This window comes from Anarhichas minor, unplaced genomic scaffold (assembly GCF_050575085.1).
Source record: "Anarhichas minor isolate MPS153535 unplaced genomic scaffold, ASM5057508v1 ptg000017l, whole genome shotgun sequence".
Lineage (NCBI taxonomy): Eukaryota > Metazoa > Chordata > Actinopteri > Perciformes > Anarhichadidae > Anarhichas > Anarhichas minor.
The window spans coordinates 10280106-10302527 of record NW_027466463.1 but is presented as its reverse complement, the minus strand read 5'-3'; the positions used below and the strand labels follow the sequence as shown (position 1 = coordinate 10302527).

Sequence of the window (22422 nt, the reverse complement as noted above, 5' to 3'; positions counted from 1 at the left end):
GCAGCATTTTCAGGAAGGCTATTTTTGCACATGATGGGAGAAGGGTTAGAGGAGGGTCAGTTCTGATTATAAACAAGACGATATTTTTCAACTCCTGTCGGCAAAGGAAGTCTTTATGAGCAGAAAGCACAAATGTAAACTTCCCAATATAAAATATGTCCCTTCACTGACTGTATCTGCAAGGCTGGCTGTGTTTGTACCCGAGTCTGTGATCTCGGTAATGGAGGGTCATCACTCATATAGATCACTACAAGCAGCCTTCTGCAGCTCTTTCCCCCGGTTAGCCCCCACAGGGAAGCCCGGAGTGAAAATCGCCCTGCCTCCTTTCTCCCTCCTCCTAGAGAAAGCTTCACACCTTCCTCCCTCTTTCTTCCCTAACCCCCCCCCCCCCCCCCCCTTTTCTTTGCTCATGCACACAACCCTCTGTCGTCTCCATTCATTCATGTGAAGGAGAAGACGCTCAGCCAGGCATAGCTTCTACACGTTCACGTCAAGAGCAGGTGGAGAAGGGAGGAAAGAGCGAGGAGCTGTTTTTGCCAGAAAGAGAGGAGAGAATCAGGTGCAGATAGGGAGGGAGGGAGGGAGGGAGAGAGAAAGAAAGAGAGAGGGAGATCTCTCAGCCTGCCTCAGATACAGTATTGGGTGTGTTACTGTGAGTGTGGGCACTGTAGAGAGGTGTTGTTCACCATGGCTGGCAGCCTGTTTGGAAGGCTCTCCCTGGACGAAGAGGACTCGGCCAACTCCCTGGAGGGCCTGGAAATCAAGCTGGGGAGAGAAGGTAAGAACACCGGGTCCTACCTGCTGGGTGTGTGAGGGATGCAGGATTAGTTTAGACAGATGACTTCTGCAGCTATATGTTTTGTCACAGGTTGGGGAAGGATATACTGGACAGAAACTGTGGGGCAGCCGAGAAGGATGAATCGCTGTTAAAATGCAACTATGCAATATGCTTGTGCACACAGCAGTGGTTGAGGGCGATTTGGTGTTTTAAATTCGCATTGCACCTGCTCCTGATGTGCTGGTTCAAACCTCCTGAGTGTGATGAAGATGAGCAGAGATGGAGTAGGACCCTGGGCAGCGTGTGATGTACAGGAATCTGAGACAAGCAGACTACAAAGACAAAGAAGGCAGTCGGCAACGTGCAGGGAAAACGTGCCACATTGTCTTCTATTTAGTTTACAGTGAGATGCCTTGTGGTAAACTGTGAGCAATAAAGAGCGAGAGACGGAGGATTGCACTTTGAGATAAGTAAAGAAAGCAAAAAGATAAGAAGTCATTCAAAGATGAACAGCCGGTTTTTAAGAGCAAGTGCATTTGTTGTATTGGATGATAATGCACAGATAATGTTAGCTCACACAGCATGGAGTAGGAAGTACCATACATTCAATTCATTATTGATGGAGCGCATTAATACTGCATGTGGTTGCATACTACACAGTAATATGTTGTGAGTCCATATCTATTTATGGTCTGTTTTGTCCTTGCCTCTATTTGATGTTGTCATGTTAAATTAGTTGAGGTTGGAAGCATCATTGAATCATTGCCCAGTCTATTGCATGTCACACAGTGTACCATGTTGCAAGATATCCTCTGCCCTGTAATGTAGCATGACAAGACAGCGGTGACAGCCATAATGAATCACATTTTCTGTCATAGCATTTGCATCCCGTCTATCAGTTGAGTGTTTGTGAGAGAGAGAGAGAGAGACAGAGACAGAGAGAACCATAAAGAGAGACCTCTAGTGCATTGTACATTCATGGAGAGTAGGGGGGTCATTCATATGCAACAGTGTTCTGATCAGAGCGAGCACGCTTGAGTGTCAGACTCACAACCTTCAAATAACTCTTTGGCTCTTTCACTTTCACCCCCTCTCTCCACACACACATACACACACACACACACACACACACACATAATACACACAGTCTCTCTTCCCCAACGAACCTTCACACTATCAGAGGAATATTCTGTGTGCCGACTGGACTAATGAAGCCGTGTCCAAACACAGGTGATGGATCATTGAGTACGGTGTGTTGGTAGGATTAGGCTGTCAAAGATAATCGCTGGGTTTCAAGAGAATAGGACAATTTAATTCAGTTCCGGCTGAGGGTATGATGCGGTGACACTGGCAATTATTTCATCCGTATCGCACCCCGACGATCTCTTGTTTGCTCTTTCATTAACCGCTGCGAGGAAAATAGCTGCACACACAAAGTCGAAATGTTTCCTTCCTAACAGCAAGTTCAGTCGATAAACTTGTTCGTGTTAGTCCCCCGTCCCCCCCCAACAAAAAATAACTGCACATGAAGTTATCCCTCGCCCAGACTCTCCACGGGCTGAGGTGTAATGGGAAGCTGCTGTCCATTTGCGAAGTGTCAACAAAAATCACAAAGTCTTGTCTCCAGTGGTGACCTTCAGCCAGCTAATAAGGCGATCCGGCACGCACCCATATCCCGCCAGCTTGAAACAAGCATCACCATGGAGATGGGATGGTTTAAATGGCAGCTTTAAAGTCCCTCGTCTTGCTGATTGGCTACCCAAGAGAGAGGAGGTCAGGGTTACAGGTTGTCCCCTGAAGATGTTGCCAAATGATAGAATTCCTGGTTTCTTTTCAGTTTCCTGGATGAATTAAAGGCCTTTAACGTCCATAGTAACGGGGATTTTAATTATATTGGCTGGTTACATGCTCTGTGTGGACGTCATTAATAATTCTTCTGCTGTGTTCATATTATTTAGCCAGTAAATATGAGCAACTGAGTCGGAAAAAACCTTCATGTCAGCATCCCAGCTGGAATTTCAAGCTGGAAATATTGAGAATTTGTGACAATGTCTTCCACTCTGTGAAAAGAACTGCAGAAGTGTCAACTAATGCAATCAATTCAGGTACTTTAAAGGTGATATATATCACCGGTTTGTGTCTGTTACTTGTTACCAATCAGCTCCAAAAACCTAACACTGCCTGAACACTTTTAAGTCTTGAAGGACTCGGTAAAGATGCACCGATCGAAACTTGCTGCAGTTTTGGAGTCATTTCATTTTTAAAGTTTCATTAAGAACGAAAAATGTATTTCAATTTTCCATGAAAGAAAAAAATGTTTGTGTTTGCTGTCAATTATAGTTCTTAGAAAGAAAGAAAATTGGAATCATCAAAAATCGTAATCAGCAGTTCAGACTTTGAAAAACTTGGAACCGGAATCGGAGAACAACATTGCATTGGTGCCGTTCTACTAATCGGCCACAAGTGAAAACACCTGTGTGATGCAGCACCTTTACATCCCCACACAGAGTGTTGTCTTAGTTTCCCAATGCTCAACGTTTACATCAAGACCCTGAAGTCCAACCTTAGTAACTGTATATAATCTGTCTACAACTGCACTTGTACAGTAGACAATAAAAAATGATGTCTATAATTATGCTGACCAGATGAAGAGAGCTATCGAAAGCAAGCCTGTACAAGCTACACACACACACACACACACACACATTGTGCCCACACATGCTTCACACAACGTTCTCTGAACCTGTCAAGTGTTCACATTTTAGCTGTGGTAGTTCTACTCTGTTAACCTGATGTTTGTTACACAGAACCATCTGAGAAGCAGTCATTATAAACTGTTTGGGAGGTGATTTAATGAACAATCTGTCAATCAAACTCTTGCTAGTTAGGAGAGGAGCAAAAACATCTTTTTTCCATTGAAGAAATGCTCTGATATACCTCCATGCTATTGCAGCATCTCCGCCATTGTTGTTTCGGACAAACGGTCCTCTCTCCGTGTCGTCTCTCACACCTAAGCCACACCCGTAGCCACGCCCCTCACAGCTGATTGGTCCCTGCTCTGGCTTGCCGGACACAAACGCGTTACACATCCTTTGCAGCCTGACGAGATGGATTTCTGTGTGATATGCAATCCTGCGATTCTTGGGTGATCTCGTGTCATTGCGAGAATCCAGCTGCCGTGCAAGGCAAGTATGCTCGGAGGAGAAATGCTTCACACTCTGCAAGGACATCATGGCGAGGATCAAGCACATACCATAAGGACAAATAATTCATATACTTCAGTCAGAAATGATTCATCGGTATGGTACGCACGATGGAATATACTTCATTCCAATGAAATTCTCCAGCACAGTCTTAGACGTTCATCTTTCGCTACCTGAGGGACGGATGGTAATTATATTGTGCTGGAGAGCAGGGAGCAGAATCAAATCTAATCACAAGCTTAAAGTATTTAATAAAGTCTGTCAGGGCCCCGGGAGTATTTTATGACATCGATGGGACTTTTGGCTTATTTTAAAATAGTTTCAGGGTCATCCGCAACATGCTCTTTTCTGTTCGTTTTAATGGAGAAATAAAACTGCAGTAACTTCCAAGTGTTTCCAGGAAACACGGGAATATCAATGAGTCTTTGTGGAGAAGACTGCTTAGAAATCTGTCTGTGTTTTCACAGGACAAAGCAGGTGTTATTACTGCGGAGTCGCTCTGCACACTGAAAAGCTTAACATTGACCGTACCAGACCGAGGCATGTTTTGTAGTAGAAACACGATGACACGTATTCGGTACTTCAGAATACATTGTTCCTCATGGTGCTTGTTTGAGAATCATAGAAAGAAATCAAAGCGTCCAAAGTGCTTAAATTGCATAAACCCAATTTACTGTTTCAGTTAAACAGACTCGCTCGCCACCGAGTGTCCCACCTCCTCGAGCAGAGGGCTGTAGTAACGCTCATGGTCAGTGTGTAGCACACCGCAGCTGATCGTAAACACCGGTTGTGGAGAAACACAACATCAAATGGCATTAAATAATTGAACAGAACAGAGCACTAGCAGTTTTCAATGATTGCGTTTAATACCGTGCGTATTGGGCAGGCTCATTGGTGGACTAACCGGTCCCATGTCCTCCAGTCGGATGGTGGAGATGATGTATGATGATTACGCACCGCATCCCTCACCTTTTTGTCACGGGCATGTGAATACTCTGGCATTATCCCATGAAACTCTACATTTCTGTATGTATTGTCCGGTTGCGTTTTTCAAAGTTTCAGTCGACAGTGTTTGAGCTTGAGAATATTGCAAATATTGATATTAAAGTGGCTATAATCGATATGTATCAAATGACGGTGTAAAAATAATGTTGCAATAAAAACGTCGCTTGTAGTGATGAACCTACACACTTTTTTTTTTTTTTTTAACCAAATCCTCAGCGCCAGAGCGTTGTAGCATGTTTCAGTTCATTTCGTTGTCTGGTCTGTTTTGGTTCTGTCCCACCACTATTCTATTCTAAGCGAAGAAGCTCTAAAAACCCACCGTACACTATACTGCTCAGCACCAAACAGCAGACAGACATAGTTAGCAGCTAGCAGCTGAAGACCTCCTGTGCTCGTTTATGGTCTGCCCATTACCTGTTAATATGTAATTGTGCTTCTTTCCCTTACATTCACTGTATTTGCATTGAAAGACAGTTTGTTTATCTCAATGACTTTCGGCAGACCCAGACTGCTTTTATTGGCAGAAAGTAGAAAGAGTCGGCTGCACACCGTACTCCTCTGTGTTTACGTCCCCGTGAGGATTCAGCATGGCAACACAGAGCCGCATCTCCCACATCTTTTCCCTCCATGCTCCACCCTCCCTGTGCTGCCCACTCCATCCTCTCCGTGTTTCCCTAACCTCTCCGCTCCATAGCAACAGAACAGCCTTCGCTAAGTGCTGGCTAAGAGGTTCATGTTCCCCCGCTGTGCTCTATCCACAGACAAAATAACGGCCCAGGTTTGTTTGGCTGCCTCCATGACATTGAGTTTAATTGTAACCCTCACTGGAGCTGGAGCTCAGATGAGACTTTAAAGAGACAAAAGCACCTTTTATTCAGGGTTCCTTGTGATTACATGTGCTCTGCTGTCACCACGGCAATCGCGCTCCTATTCTGCTAACCTTTGTTAAGAGGTGATGCTCGAGGCCACCACAGTGCAGTATTATTATGAAGGAGGATTTAATCGTTTTCTCTATTGGCAGTTGTCTGTACACCATCTGAGTCTCTTGGGAACTTGTACATGTTTGTCATGATTATTTATGTGCTCTACTGGGTCTCCTCTTTATTGACCCCTTGAATCCAGAAGATGCACGGTAGTGAAGGCCTGTCAAACAAGACATTCTCGAGCATGAAAAGAGCTTGAAATTCGACAACATTTCCCTGGAAGAGCACATGACGTACAAGTAGCTGGTTCAGTTTGTCTGCACACCTGAGTCGCGTTTTGTGTTCATAAGCCCCCACCTGCTAAATGGAGTTCTCTCATGGTATCAAGTTACTGTGTGTAGTATGGGGAATTCAGGTTCACTGGAGCGAAAAATGACTTTCGCCAAAGCTCTCACCTCTAAAGGCTCAGAGGATGAAGAAACGCACCCGAGTATATTATTACGCAAATGTCTACATGCAATTTAGATGCTGGAATGAGACATGAGCAGAAGAAAGATCAATACTGTGAAAGAATGCAGTTTGGTACTGGCTGTGCATTTTTATATGAGGTTTATGCATGGGGTGATGGCTTTGACAGCAGCCGTATACAAGATGAAATACTCCACCTGAATACTAAAGAGAAAGTTGCTGTTTGAAAAAAAAAAAGTCTGACATTCAGACCTCTCCCTGTCTGAACTGTTGACCTGTATGACCAATCCTGTGTTGTCTTTGCTTTGATGCTTGCCAGTGAAAGTAAGCGATGGAACCCTATTTATCTATATAGAGAGAAGAAAGGCAAAGAGACCAGAGAAGGAGGACAAGTTGGATTTTTAATGATCTCTATGAATAATAGAACAACCCCAGGCATACTCGGCACTGGAAAAGAAAAATGGCTATTATTCTCCGGTTCCTTTCACACCTTCTCTGTGACAGTCGAGCATTGGCACTATCACAGAATGTGAAACGCAAAGTCAACATCCTGGATGCACTGTAGAGGACCAATGGAGTGCAGAGGAGAACATGATCAGCGTGTGAGACAAAGTTGTGAAAGTAGTGAAACAAAGAGGGAAAAAAAACCTCTCTCCACAGTCCACACACGTCTACTCACAGACGAGCTAACATCGTTGAAAAGTGACGACGTGGCAACAACGCCGGCGTGCAGTTGCGGTGATTAAAGAGAATTATGGAGGACTCGTAAGCCGAGCCTGCTGGTCTGATATTCACTGCCAGGCGCAAAATCTGGCAACTTTCCTGCTGGAGCAGAGCCGGCGTTTGAGGGGAAAATAGAAGAGAAGCAAGACTTCACTGCGGAAGACTTGTGTAATTATTTATTTGATTAACTTAATGTACTTCCTCTGGCCTTCTTGCCTTTCTGTCTTTTTAATGTGCGTGAAAGCGGCGATGAGGACAGTCGTTCTTCTGACTGTTTGTACACGGGTATACAGTGAATGTGCACGTAAAAATACCTTTTTTTTAAAACTCAGAAGAAGACCGAAAATAGTTTTCTCAAAATATCTATGACCTCATCACCCTTCTTTAGGCATCTTTACAAAACAACAACCCCCACTGTTCTGCTGAGCAATAGAAACATAAATCATGTGCCAGCTTCGTGACAGACCCGAGCTGCACACAAAAAACACAACTGTTGTGTTGTGTGTTCAACTCCCACTGTCCATATTGTTCAATTTTACAGCATCAATAAACACACTTTTTGGCGGTTTGTCTTCCTGTGTTTTCACTCCTCTCTATAGAATATCAACTTGAAACATGAGTTTGTTCATAGAGAGGATCATTATAAGGGGATTAGAGAACGTTTTCTGTTTGAGTTGATGGTGTTTGAGTCCACAGTGTAATGTTGTTGTTTATTGCCTATAGAGCAGCTGCAGGCATCAATGAAACCCACCGAATAAAATCATGGTTCTCTGGGTCACATATTCATGACTCCCAAATAGTCCCAAATCTCGATTTTCACAAGACAAATGCAAATTCTTCTTTCAAGTGATGTTCTGTGAATCATTGGAAAAACTTAAATTCACCGGCACGGTGCGATGGAGGCCCGAGGCCAGCTTGAAATATCTCAAGCTGTAGGGTGGATTGCCATGAAGCGTTGTACAGACCATAGGCTGCATGGTTCAGGCGTTCATGCTCGGGATCAATTGTCACTTTGGTTTTATGTACAAATACTTGCAAAATTAAGAAATGTCCCATCTGTTGAAGCAAATGTTAGCATGCTAACACGCTGAACTAAGATGTTGAAAGTGGGAAACATTAAACCCTCTAAACACGGTCATTGTCATTGGCTCAGAGCACTGCTGTTCTTAAGAATAGCCTCACTGAGCCACTAGTATGGCCACAGACTTGCTGTTATTTGTCTCTTTAAATGCATGAGTATCTGTATAAACGTACCTGGAGCCGACCATCCATCTCCTTTTTTTTTCCTGTAGTCGTGTACGTGGGGCTCATTTTTTAAATACGCTAGCTTTCTAGCTCGCTCCTATATAGTTTACAGTAGAATAAATCCATATATTTTATACCACTAATAGGAAAACCGTACAAAATAAGTGCTTTTCGAGGATTTATTACACTGCACGAGCTATCATGTCTTATGTTATTATGAATACTGGGTATCCAAAGTCTCCCTTGCTCAGGTGCAACATGTTTATGTGGGACACAGTCTTCTTACACAAAACTAATTAACTGCCCTCTAATTGGACCATTCAACCTCTTAACGCTCTGTTATGCCCTTATTAGGACATGAGACTTATGAAGCGGGTCGTGCATGATCTGTAGTGGATCACCCATCTGCCTGCATTGTGGGGGGAAAAAAGGTTTGTATATTTAGCTTTGCAAACAAAGACCTCCGTGTCTTTTTGAGTAAATTACAGACAAATGTTCCCTGTGAATAAAAATGCCCACTCTTCTGTCAGTCATGTCCGCTGTGATTAAAGCCTGCTGGTGCATCATATTCCACGTCTGTGGAGACGCGCTAAAGCTAGACTGAACCTTCCTTGACTATCAGCGAATCGTTGACATCACATTGCATCTGCTGATTGATCGGTCGTCTTATTGATTGATTGTCTGTGGTTTAGAAGTTTGATTTAGCATCTTTAAAAAAGGGCTGCATATGCGTGCATGCGTTTCCTTTTCTGGGCTTATGATCAACTGACTTTGTCCATATTAGAATCTCGTCTTATCTGGCTTTTTAATCTTTTTAATCAAGGGGCTTTTAGTTTAGTACAGGCATACAAACTGAAAATAGACTGAAAAAATCATATGCAAACTGGCAAAAAAGGTTTATTCTCTTAGCAACTTTGTTGTTGTTACGCTACCGTGTGTGTGTAGGTGAGAACGTGTGCATAGGAGGGAGGAAGTTGGGAGTTGTGGGAGAAAGATACTGTCGTTTTTGACAGACATAAGAGGGGGGTGACTGACAGAGGTGAAATTGCTTGAGAAAGGATGTGATGCAGCTCCCATCCCTCCTCCCTCCTGCTCACTTTGCCTACAGCCTCCTCTCATTCAGCCACGCAGTGTGAACTACTGTAAATGTGCGCTCTCTCTCGCTCTCGCTCTCTCTCTTATTTTCACTGGGTATTCAGTCTATTTCCCATGGGTAACTGTAAAATATCTTCTTTTTGTGTGTGTGTGTGTAGCTATGCATCAGGCCCTGGACACGCTGAGTGACAGCACAAGCTCCACAACTGCCAATGACCTGGACCTCATCTTCCTCAAGGGCATCATGGAGAGCCCAGTGGTGAGAGCAACTCTGTACTGTAAATGTATGTGCGTGCGTGTGTGTGTTCAGAGCTTTTAATGGGACTGTTTCCAGTTAGATGGACAGACTAATGGATGAGTCAATGAGAAAGGGCTTTCACTATATAGCAATTACATCCCAACACTACGGGCTACTTCTATTTAGTTGGATGCCAGTGTATTCAGCTGCAAAATGAAGGATATTTTATGCATGCAAATTAAATGCATTTGGTTAAATGGCAATACGGTTTTGCATTTTGTCTCAACATTCAAATTTGATTTCAACATCATTTGTGTGTGCCTTTTCCTGCATTCACGCTGACACGTAATTCATACGCTCACACGTAATTGCTTGCAATAATTACCCTCAAAAGACAACTTAAATTCATCAAAGACAATCACATTACCGTATGAATGGTCTTGCTTCATTGTTTTCTCATTAGAGTTTTCTCATAAGAGACATTTTATATTCACTCTGTCATTCAGGCAGCAACATTCAGATGAAAACCTAAATAGCCAAACAGCAACTCTCCTCTTTGCTGCGTCGTGCCGCCACTGGCCTCATTGTTACCTTGCAATACTGATTTCCGAGCTTTGAGTCATTTCATAACTTTTTATGTCGTGAAACGGGATGTTCGGATAGAAGCTTACATCAAGAGGGTTTTTTTTTTAAACTCAAAGGAGGCAAAATATGTTTTGGCAATTATTTGGCGTATGATAATATTTAGCTGAACAACACAGAGAAGACATCTGTCTTCTTTTTGAAGGGACTGTTGACATTGTTGCCCAGCTGTCAGTCACAAGGCAACTCAACATTTCTATTGCCAATCAGAGCAAAAGATTGAAACGCTAGTCAGTGAGCAGCACAGCTACCCGTGACACGTTTGACAGGTTGACGAGTGCAGCGGGAGCAGCAGCCCCTGTGATCAATGGAGAATCCAGGAATGAATGGCAGCCATTAAGTTTTACACTTTTGTATTTATTCTATTCCGTTCATAATAATGTAGAATTGAAAATGATTCACTTTATCACATTATCCATAAGATTGACATCAATCCCCTACTAGTAGTACTACATCATCCCGTAGAGTGGGAGAGGAGAATATGTAGAGCCAGCAGCACCTTGTAGTCCAACGCAGTAATACTCAAATCCACACCGCTACAGCACTCGAGAAGGATCGAAGGGTTTTCCATGCTAGACATACTTGATATACATATGCCTTCTTCTTTTTTTTGTCCGCAGCCTGTTGATCAGAATGGACAAGTTACATTTTCAAATCAGTTTTGCTTTCGCACAGATTTGTATTGGACAGTTGCCCAGACATTGGATTAAAGTTAGTCCTGGATGGAAGCAAATCAGTGAAGTTATTCCAAGAGCACTCAGACGTGTTTGGCAATTGTCTTGTTGTTTTGGCTAAAATAATGGTAATAAACACAGGTAAACCCAAATATGATGAAAGAATATATTCACACTATTCAGACCTTTTTAAACAATATCCACCATCTGTCTCTCTTTGTTCACATTTGATAAGTTTATTTATAGTTAAATAAAGCGAAGCTGCAAGCTCATCCATTTCCAGCAAACTATCCCCAGACCTTTCTTCTCTTTGAGCAGAGACATCCACCTGATACTCTTCCAGTATTTCAGTTTTTGCAGTGTCATGAGCAGCGAGTGTACCTGAACAATATGTTCATTTATGTTGGATAGAAGCACCAAGCATGTTTATTTTTTCTTACACTGAAACACCACTAAAGCTCACTGTCTGTGTAGCAGCAGGTATTGAAATGAATTTACTTGGTTCTCCTTAAGAAACCAATCCCAGCTAGTTCTCCATATACACGTGGAGGAGAGAGATGAGGTTGTTATGGAGAACAGCAACAGAAGTTGAAAGAGCTTAGTGTCAATGTCTTCCTCTTCCACTTCTTGCCAAGAGCCCAATTTCACATAAAAGTGTGCACTTTTTCATAAAACAACAGGAATAGAAGGAAAGAGTACACTTCTGTTCACTGCAAAAGTACGCAAGGAGAAAAGTAGAGATGCACTTCACGTCGCGTACTGAAATTCATTCCGTGCCTTTTCCTTCATGGTTTATGCCATCAACAGTCATTAGTATGGATTAGCACATTTATCTTTGGAACTGTGCACGGTCCGTGTTAGCTGGGTTGCACTGAGGTGGTAGCTGCTTGTGGCCCGTGAGGCCTCTCTGACCGGGGAGATGAATTGGTCTGCTGGGCTACAGCTCAGAGACTCAGACAAGAGCCAGAGGTAACACATTATGCAGCCTCATTCAGTAAATCAGAGGCATTTCTGCTCAGGAAATTTGGAGATGGACTATCCACAGGGAGCAGTAGGGAACACTGCATACAAAGCCTCCCGTACGGCTCACAGCAGAGCCTGTTCTGCTCCCTTCCAGCCCGAGTTCTCTCCGTCAATTTGTTTTTGGTTTATTTTCACTAAAGACTTAAGATTAATTTCCTGTATGTGTGCGTGTTGGCGTCTTAATAGCACAACACTGGTATTTGTACTGGGTGGCTGTGAGGCTTCTCAGAGACATTGTATTGATGAGCATTACCATAAAAGATTAGTTTGCTGATGCAGGCTATGAGTCAAGACGCCTTGCTCAAGGATGTGAAAATGATTTCCAAGATGACCACATGTTGGATCTATAAAGGCTTAACAAGCCATCGCTTAATGTGCTGAGAGTGTAAAGAACGCGATAACAGGGGGACAGAGCAAGGGTCCATGCTTGTGTGCATATGGCATGGTGACTTCAGTGAATTGTGGTGATTGCACCCCACTCACGAGAGAATGATGCAATCAGCCCAACCTGCAATTCTGTGATGAATCTGAAGGGTGACAATGAACAGATACCGACAACAGGCGCTATCCCCAGTGCTGGATTATTATCAGCTATGACTGTGGCACTGACTTGATGCTTTGCTCTATATCTGACTCAATGAACTGCAGTTAGACTTTTAGTTATGTACCTACCTTGTACTTTTTAACTTCCAAGCCATCGCATTTCCCCTGTTCAGACTGTAAAGGACACTCCAAGGTCTGATAAATAGTGCCATGCGGCCTCCAAAACATTGAATACTGCTTTTATACAAGCCAGTCTGTGCAAAACTATTTAGTTCTTATGTGATTAAGCAGTGAAATCTTCACATGCTGTAGTGCACCTTATCTAATGTAGCACTCAGCACTCACCATGGAGCTGCTGCTTTAAAAGAAATTCCTAATGCACTAGATGCTGAATGATAAGTCGCAGTCAAAGGCAATGTGAGAGAAACTATCTATTAAATTTCCATTATTTAAAGTGGGATTTGTATTACCGACTGTGGCATTAAGTAAACGACAAGATAATGGCTCATCACGCTAAAACGATAAGTACAGAGGAGTCATACAGTTAGGGACCTGACTCACTCATGTCAGTTGCACAGCCGTATCTAACATTATTTAACATTAGTCATCACAAGCTACTGGTCATACCAGACCAAGTAAGGCTGTAGTGGAAAACCCCCTCAGTGTATTGAATTCAGCTGGTGTTTTTATTGCAAATTAAATCAGGTTTTCATATCCAAGATGATGAATGTGATTTTATATGTCAGAAGTTTAAAAAGTCATTAGTCTTCCTTTTAAGTAATTTTAAGTAACATTACCTTTTATCAGCCACCGTTGATGACTATTGGGAACAAGATTGATCCGATTGCAGCACTGAGCTTTATTGGTGAGAAGAGAAGACTGGCGAACTAAACCAGACGTGTCATGAAGATGCAGAACACAATGATGACACTGCTTTGTCATTTCCTTTTTGCCTTTAAAACAGCAGTGCTCATGAGGAAGATTAGTAATGTCTTGCAATTATAATGAAATGGGAATTTTAAAAAGCCTCAAATATCAGCACTTGGCAGAATAATTGTTAAATAAGCAGTGTCAATGATAGAGTTTATATCATCAACCTGATTGGCTGATAGTACAGAAAATGCTCAATGTAATAGGACAGTACGAAAACATGTCGTTTTTGATGCAATTAGTAATTTTTATAACTAATTTAAAGTGGTGTTAAAACAGACACGTGCCTCAGAAATTGTGTTCATGGCTCTCAAAACAGTGTCATCATATAGCTGGCATGTAGTCCAAGGGCCCGACACTGACAGCTCGCTCCATCCGGTTACAAAGGATTCTGCCAAATATCACAAACGAACAAAGTCCTTGTGCCGCATCACTGAATCACTGTGTTTAAGCCCACGTGCAGATAATGCGTGCTGTGCTAGTGTGTGTGTGTGTGCAGAATGTGTGTAGTAAAGTGCACACGATGAGGCTGCGTACATGCAGGCGATCGAGAGAATATCTGTTTGTGTGTATCTGTGCACCGTATCCTGTCTCTCGGCAGGGATCCTTCCTCTCTTCCTCAGACAAACAAACAACGTGGCCGCCAGAGTCGTCATCAGTCCCTCCAGACAAATCCTCTGTGGGAACGCCTTGACACTGTGGACCTTCAAATACAAGATTGCTGTGTGTACAGCTGCAAGAAGTGCAGCTGTACATGACTGTTGATATGTTAAGGGTTTAAACAGTATCTATGTTTTTTGTTAGTTGATTAAATGTCATCATATCTCAGTATAGAAATCTCATTTATTTGCAAAACAATATGGTGTGTAACGTAACAGAAATATCCCAATGATAAAAAATGAATGACTTTATCCTTTCCCATCTGGTGCATTTTATATCTGCGACCTGGTACCAGAGACGTGGAAGCCATGTCCAATAACCACAGACCCATGGCGGCAGAGAAGGAGAAAGTGAAAAATGAATGTTCCCTGAAATATTGATGTTTCACAGCAACATACTGAAAACTCCTACCGGGTGCAAGATTTGACCCAAGTTTGTGCTCAGTTTTCTTGGTTTTTGTATCTTTCATTGAGTGCAGTCTGCTCGTCGCTCTCAGCAGGGGTTGGCTTCAGGTTGCTGTTTTGTTGTTCGTTATGGTGCCCTTATCGGTGTTGCTGAGTACAAAATAAACGGTCCTGCAGAAGTCAGGAAACATGCCATTGTAATTCAGCAGAGTGCATCAACTGCTCACTGAGAAGGTGCACGAAAAGGAACTAGATGTCATAGATTCCTTTTCTGAAAGACTGGTAGAGGCAAATCAGGGGATTGGAACCTGAAGTAACATGTGTTTTATATTCATTAAATCCCAGGCCCATGAGCAGTTTGAGGAGCCCAAGCTCGAGGCTGTGAGGGAGAACAACGTGGAGCTGGTCCAGGACATCCTCAACGAGCTCAACCCGCTCTCAAACAGGAGCCAGGCAGTGGACGAGCTGCTCCGCATCCTGAAGGAGCCTCACTTCCAGGTCTTGCATCTCACAGCAAACTCTAGCTGTAATTGATTTATTTTCAAAGTGGTGTTCATGCTTAATGATGCTAGCATGGATTAGATTGATATGGAGTCCATGCAGTGACTGACAATTGCTCTGCACAGGCCAGAGCAAGGACACCTGGTTCGACAGTAAAGCATGATCCTGTCATCGTCTTGCAAGTGGAATCGTTTGCCAATGCCATCCTCAGTGTTTGTGTCACCTGCTGCTCTGCTCACAGTCCCTCCTGGAGACCCATGACTCTGTGGCGTCCAAAAACTACGAGACTCCTCCCCCCAGCCCCTGTTCCTTCATGGACTCAGCCCTCAACAACCAGCCTGTTCCCCCAGACGCAGTCAGGATGGTGGGCATCCGAAAGGTGTCTGGCGAGCACCTGGTAAGTCGACTTAATGAGTTAGCAACCCATTGTAATCAGTGGGGCAGGATAGAGCCCTCCTGTCAATTGTGAACAGATAAAACGCCTTAGTTAATGGCATCATGATTTGTGTTTTGGAAGCAGCACTTGCCCTCAGTTTAATGAGATTTTTCCGTAGCATTGTTAAAAAGAGAAAGAAGTCAGATTCAAAGTGCTTAGCAGCACACAATAGGGGAGATTTATCTGCAGCACCTTGACATGTTGATTAATACCTGTGATAACTTTGCCAGGTGCTGTATTGTCTAACTTGTCGCACCGACTCTCTGCCAACTGTTAGTGGAGTCACTCACAGGTTCGTCATTTCACATGTTACTATACAATGAAGGAAGTTGCTGGTGTCACAAAATCCAAATTGTGGCAAAAGTGAGGAAGCATAAGTGGAAACCGAGTGGGACAAGAAAGGAGCAACAACTGACAGTAAAAAGCAAACACACCCTGAAATGTATCTTTATTTGAGCCTAAATATCTTCTTCATGGAAAAGTTGCTGTTAATTCATTAATGAATTAATTAGAATTATACTGTTATTGTTCCGAAGAGTTCACATTTGTGTTGTTCTAAAATAGACTGTGTTGTTTGAGTGAAGGTAACCCACTTAACAACTGATTCTTGTATTTTGACTGTGTGCGTGCGTGTGCGTGTGTAGGGAGTGACGTTTCGAGTGGAGAATGGCGAGCTGGTGATAGCCAGGATCCTCCACGGCGGCATGATTGACCAGCAGGGTCTGCTCCATGTGGGCGACATCATCAAGGAGGTGAACGGCAAGGAGGTGGGCAACGACCCCAAAGTGCTCCAGGAGATGCTGAAGGAGGCCAGTGGCAGTGTGGTGCTGAAGATCCTGCCCAGCTACCAGGAGCCACACACACCAAGACAGGTCAGCTGGGGGGGGGGGGTACACACATCAAAACAATCGGCGCAAGCATCGGTTTCTCATATACACACACACACACACACACAGAGGGAGATATAAAGAAGTGTGTAAAATCTGTTTATTACAATGGAGACATATAGCTCATATACCGTTTGTGCTTGTTTAGAGATACGACAACTTGTGTTTGAAATGTTTTAGTGACACATTGAGTCTCATTCTCTTTCAAAATACACATTTCTGATCACCCATCCTGAAATAGATATTGTACAAAAGTTGTGATTAGTTTGAAAGGATACTGTTATTTCCATCAGTCAAGTAAGTACCACTCACTGCTCTCCCTGGCCCTCTCCCCGCTGCCTGTAACCTTGTATGCTGTGCCAAGAATCATACATCTACTGCTGTAGCTTTGGAGATGACTTTGCCTCTTTAGATGTAATACCTGCTTTTCAGCTTTGTCACTTGTCCAAATGTAGGGTCATTTCCTGCTCATACATAATGGATCAATATTTGAAGTTTGCAAGAACAAGAAAGACAAAGAGGGATCACACACTGACACTGGAGTCCTTTCCTGCTGCGGTTGTAAGGTTCACATCAGAAATATTATTCCAGTTAGTCGGATATCCATTATTTGTAGGAAATTACTCAAGAGAGTGTTCTAACGGCTGAAAAAGGTAATGGTGTGTTTGTGGCTCTCCTTGGGTTGTGCTAGCTAATGAACACCAGCTTTCTAAGAACCACATGAGGCTAGCGACACTGAAGATGTGACCCAGTTTAAACTGAGGGGGAAATAAACGAGTTACGTTGCCTGGCGATGCCAATGGGATGGGAGGATGGAGCACATCGGAGGATGCAGCGCATGCAGATCGAGATGTGTCGGGCACAAGGCTCTGTGACTGATCGGTCTCAGCGGTAGAGAAGAGGAACACTAGAGCTTGAAGAAGCCGTGCTAAATGAATTACTTACACTAGAAACTAAAATATACTGGAACACAATCTACAAGGACATTATGTAGAGAGGGTTTAGCACAGACAGACGCATGTATTTGAAGCATATTATATCTTTGTGCCCCGAGGATGTCCCCTACTGACTGTGGTGATCCTTACTTATCCTCTAGCACCTGCTAGGTTGACATCTCTGGTTTTGAGTAAAAACATCTCTCAAAACTAGATGGATTGCCATAAAGTTTGGAATAAACATTCATGTCAACCGCTGATTGATTTGTAATAACTTTAGTTACATTTTTGGTTTGCTTAACGTCTTCTCTACCGCCCTCATCAGATTTTAATTTGTCTATTAATTGGGTTTATGACCAACTACGTCCAAAACTAATGACATTCCCATCAGCCTTTGCTGTTCTTTGTATTAATTACCAATTAGCAAATCTTAGCATTGTCATTGTGAGCATGTTGCCATACTTGCACTAGCATTACACTCAAAGCACCTCTGTGCTTAAGCACAGCATGGCTGACATGAAGCTACAAACTGACACGTGACGCTTGTCGCTGCTGTGATGGTCATGATGCTCTACAAATCAAAGTTGAGCAGGTCCTTCCAATCACAGGTTTTTGTTTAACATAACTACGTCAAGGAGCACTTCACCAACTCTGCAACAGGGTAGCTGACTGCGCTTGACTGTTTTTGACGCTTTTGTCGCTTGTAGCGTTAACATCTTATTCTTTTGGCTTTATATTAGCCAAGAGAATTCCCTCAGTACGGAGAGGAACTTTGTAATCTTTGGAAATGAAAACATGTAAACTATATCAAAAGTGGAATTTGCAGCTTTACATATGACAGTCGCTATTAAGTAGATTTTTCCCCCTGATGGCAGCAGCCAATCTGGCAGAAATCATCTAAAATGGCTTTTATATAAGAGAACCTAACACCCACACAATTCTAAGGGTTATTAATTGAAAAGAGTGTGTTCAGAGTCATGGCCCTTTCGAACATTTCAGAAAGTGCAGACTTCTCTGTAAGAAGACCTTTGCATTGTGAAACCAGAGCGTACGAGTCTTTAGTTTTCCTTTTTGTGATGTCGGCCCTGGATATCAAAGTGCCCACTTGAATACCTAATAGCGACCGTCAGTTAGAGATATTAAAAGGTGACGTGGCTGTGCTCCCACAGTGAAGTGCTGTGTAGGTAGATGTTGTACTGTGTGAGGAGTTGCGATGATAAGAGTTGTTCGCAGAAGTTCTCTCTGAATGTAATCCAGCTGTCTGTGTGTAACGCCTTGAGCTTTGCCGTCGCATGGTGACTAAACTCAACTGACAGCAGCTCCCTTTGGCTGTGAGTCTGTCCATTGTGTCATTACAGGGCTGGAGTGAGACACACACAGTACAGTAAGGGCTGGCAGCCTTTTTATGCTTCAGTTCAGTACGGGAAAAAGGCATCACGAGCAAGGGGGGGGGGGGGGGATAGTTGCCATGGCTACAGATTTTGGCTCTCTCTCTTTATTTCTGTCTGTCTCTCAGACTCCTTGTCCTGTCGGTGGAGGTTGGGATTCATGGTTTGGTTTGAGCTGAAGCCTTAAGTTGTCGGGAAAGTGAGCTGAGAGATGGAGTAGACTTTAAGTGCTGAAGGCTGTTTGGCTGTTTGATAGTGCCGGACACTCACTCACCCAATCCATCTAGCACCCATCATGTACTGTTCATACAGCACACCAGAGGCAGCATATATATTCATTCCCCAGCCTGTCTATTCAATTAAACGTGTATTTTTCTTTTATCAATCAGTCTGTTTTGACATGCATTACAGCAATTGTACTGACCCCTTCCCTCTCTTCAACATGTTTATCCATTTAGGCCTTTGTAAAGTGTCACTTTGACTACGACCCATCCCATGATAACCTGATTCCCTGTAAAGAAGCAGGGCTGAGCTTCAACAGTGGAGACGTTCTGCAGATTTTCAACCAGGAGGACCTCAATTGGTGGCAGGTCAGTACAAGTCCCAGGATATTCAACATTTTTGTGCATCAATTGAGCTAAGACTGAGGGTGTTTTATTCGCCTGCTTGTTAGCTCGTTGCCTCATTCTTTGTGTGCCCTCACAGGCCTGTCACATAGAGGGAGGCAGTGCAGGTCTAATTCCAAGCCAGCTGCTTGAGGAGAAGAGGAAAGCGTTTGTGAAGAGAGATCTGGAGCTGACTACCACAGGTACACCTCTCAGCAGCAGCAGAGCAGAGAAGCACTTCTCATTATGCAGATTCGACACAGGCTCCTCGCCGCACAAACACACCGGCAACAAAGACAACATCTGTTCCTCTCCATATCATACAAGTATTTCTTATGGCGCCGGTCCGCTCATCCTCCCCTCACCTCTCCAGTCTGTTACTCTGTCAGTGAGCACTGGAGGACTGGTAATGAGCATCGCTGTGACTCGCAGATTGCAATCTGCATGTGATTAAGCTGCAGGCTCTGCCCTTCGCAAGCGGCTCTCCCGAGAAGGAGAGTTGATTGAGGAGTGGTGATAAGACCCCCGTAAATACAAACCTGATCAATAATCATCTCCTCTCTTATGAGACGCCGGGTGAAAAGAGGCTCTGCTCCTTTAGATTTATCGCCTCTCTGCCGTTTCCTCAGCAGCAACAAAACAGGTGGTGAGTCACAGCCGGCAGCATGCCCTTTACTCGTGGAGGAGAGGAAGATGACAGCCTCACTGTACTGCCCTTGGAGCCTGGGAAGGACACATCTGTTTGCTAGCACGCTTTTCACATATCATACCAACTAAGAGCGTGATTTGAATGAGAAAGAAATGTGTTAATTGGTCCAATTCATACATTCAGGAAAAATACGTCATTATTTAGCACTGTGGCTGTAAGGTGCTAACAGAAAATAGCTGTCACAGCCTGAAGGGTTGGATTCTGACATGGAAATAAAGAACTGATCTCATGTTTGCTTCTTTTCTTGTCTCTGTTCATAAGACATTCTGCCCCACGGCTTAAATAATCTGCCGTATTGATCAAACGGTCGCGCAGATCGCCTTGTCACAGGTGTCCTCTGGCAGCAGACTGGTTGCACATAGACTGATAAATATTGGTGCACAGTGCCACCCAGTGGCCTTGTTTCTCTAATTCTAAAAAAAGAGTTTGGATTTATGACCCTGCAGTGCATTCAGAGGCATTCACCTTGATACGACATCATTTTGACTTTGTGGAAGTGGGTGGCAGAAACAAGCGCCGAGGTTGTACGTTTTATTGAGTTGTTTTTTTGTTGCTGTCTGTCTCAGGTCCTCTATGTGCTGGCATGGGTGGTAAGAAGAAAAAGAAGATGATGTATTTGACTACCAAGAATGCAGGTAACTCACCTCACAAAGTATAAAATCACCGTCTTTCTATCATTATGTACATCTCCCTAATTACTAGTGTCTGACTAGAATTTGATCGACACGAGCTGCGGATATATGAAGAGGTTGCCAAGGTCCCGCCCTTCAGGAGGAAGACGCTGGTTCTGATTGGTGCGCAGGGGGTCGGCCGTCGCAGTCTGAAAAACAAGCTGCTGGTGTCGGATCCCCAGCGGTATGGCACCACCATCCCCTGTGAGTGCAGCCAATCATCATCACACTAAAACGCATACAATGACAGAAAATCCATCTTTCATTCTTTTGTTGTTGTTACAGTGTTTGTTGTATTGTTGCATGCTGTGTTACTGTTGTCATTTAACTGCTTTTCCCTGAAGTTCATTTCTTTCTTTGTCATCTTAGTTTGTCGTCTTGGTGTTGAAGTTTGAATGTTTTTTTAATATATACATATTTGAAATTGTTATATTTTCTCCTTCTTCTTGTGATTTCATCCTTGTATTTTAGTGTCTGTATTTGCGCTGTGCAAGTGATCTATTTCGTCCTCTTTTCTGTCCTTCAGTCACCTGCAGAAAGCCAAAGGTGGACGAGAGGGATGGCCAAATGTACTCCTTCATGAACCGTAGCGAAATGGAGTGCGACATCAAAAATGCTCGTTTCTTGGAGCATGGCGAGTATGACGGGAACCTGTATGGCACCAAGATCAACTCCATACACGAGGTGATAGACACGGGAAAGATCTGCGTCCTGGACGTCAACCCACAGGTAGATTCTGTTCCTCTGCCATCTAAACTTTACGTACAGCTCGTTGCTACTGAAGTCCTGTCAGGCTCAGCACACCATCAATGTTTATCAAAAAGGATCTCTTAATAATCGACATTATTTGCTGGAAACACTCAGCTTATTTTATTTGCACACATTAGCATGATAGACTTGTTAGATTCTCAACTTAACAATTACGTATGTGTTACAGCGATTCCCAATGCTTGCTGTGCAGCGATGCAGTGATTGTAACTGTTTGTCTCTGAAGGCTCTTAAAGTCCTGCGGACGTCAGAGTTCCTGCCCTATGTTGTCTTCATTGAAGCCCCGGACTTTGAGGTTCTCAAAGCTATGAATAAGTCCGCAATCGAGTCAGGAGTTGTTACAAAACAGTTAACGGTAAGTGTGTGTTTTCTTAAAGGCCTTGAAAACCCCATTCTCTCATTCATGTTATACAACAGTTACATTTTGTACCCTAAATCAGTTCGACTGAAATGCATCACATGAAAGATTATGGTATTAGTAATTGGAATGCCTAATGTGTTTGATTTAGTCAGCATAGCAAATGGGAAAGTTGAAACTAATTTGATTTCTGTTGCGCACGGCTTTCACTGTTTACTCTGTTCTTCCATTCGAGTAATTGCCTGCTCATCGTATTTATGTTCACCTAATGGCCTCACTGTCCCGCACCTCTGCCTGAGATGCTCTCTACAGGACTCCGAATTAAAGAGGACGGTGGACGAGAGCGAGCGCATTAAGCGGGCCTATGGACATTACTTTGATCTTTGCATCGTAAACGACGGCCTGGAAGCCGCGTTCCGAAGTCTACGGTCGGCACTGGACAAACTGTCAACGGAGCAGCAGTGGGTTCCTGTCAGCTGGGTCTTCTGAAAGCCCCCGAGAGCACACCAGCAGGGTGCCAGGTCCACAGGCCCAAGGTCAGAGGACGGTTTGGTAGCTCCAGAGGGGCTGCGTCCACGCAGTCATTGCTGGTGGAGGTCTGTAGTGAAGT

At 43.6% G+C, this 22422-nt stretch overlaps 1 protein-coding gene across 6 annotated transcripts; it reads left to right on the top strand.

Moving 5' to 3' along the window:
* Positions 1 to 687: 687 nt before the first annotated feature.
* mpp2b (MAGUK p55 scaffold protein 2b) lies at positions 688 to 22301 on the top strand. Of its 6 annotated transcripts, none has more exons than XM_076092932.1 (12): positions 688 to 778; positions 9599 to 9699; positions 14900 to 15052; positions 15297 to 15452; positions 16136 to 16363; positions 19160 to 19291; positions 19407 to 19509; positions 20582 to 20650; positions 20729 to 20890; positions 21213 to 21415; positions 21681 to 21809; positions 22125 to 22301. In XM_076092932.1, the coding sequence occupies exons 1-12, from the start codon at positions 688 to 690 to the stop codon at positions 22299 to 22301; spliced, it is 1704 nt and encodes a 567-aa protein (XP_075949047.1). The 6 variants fall into 6 exon arrangements, with proteins under 6 accessions (XP_075949047.1, XP_075949046.1, XP_075949051.1 ...); XM_076092931.1 differs by having other exon boundaries at positions 9599 to 9738; XM_076092936.1 differs by lacking the exon at positions 688 to 778 and adding an exon at positions 11545 to 11556 and having other exon boundaries at positions 9601 to 9699; positions 14909 to 15052.
* Positions 22302 to 22422: the final 121 nt, after the last annotated feature.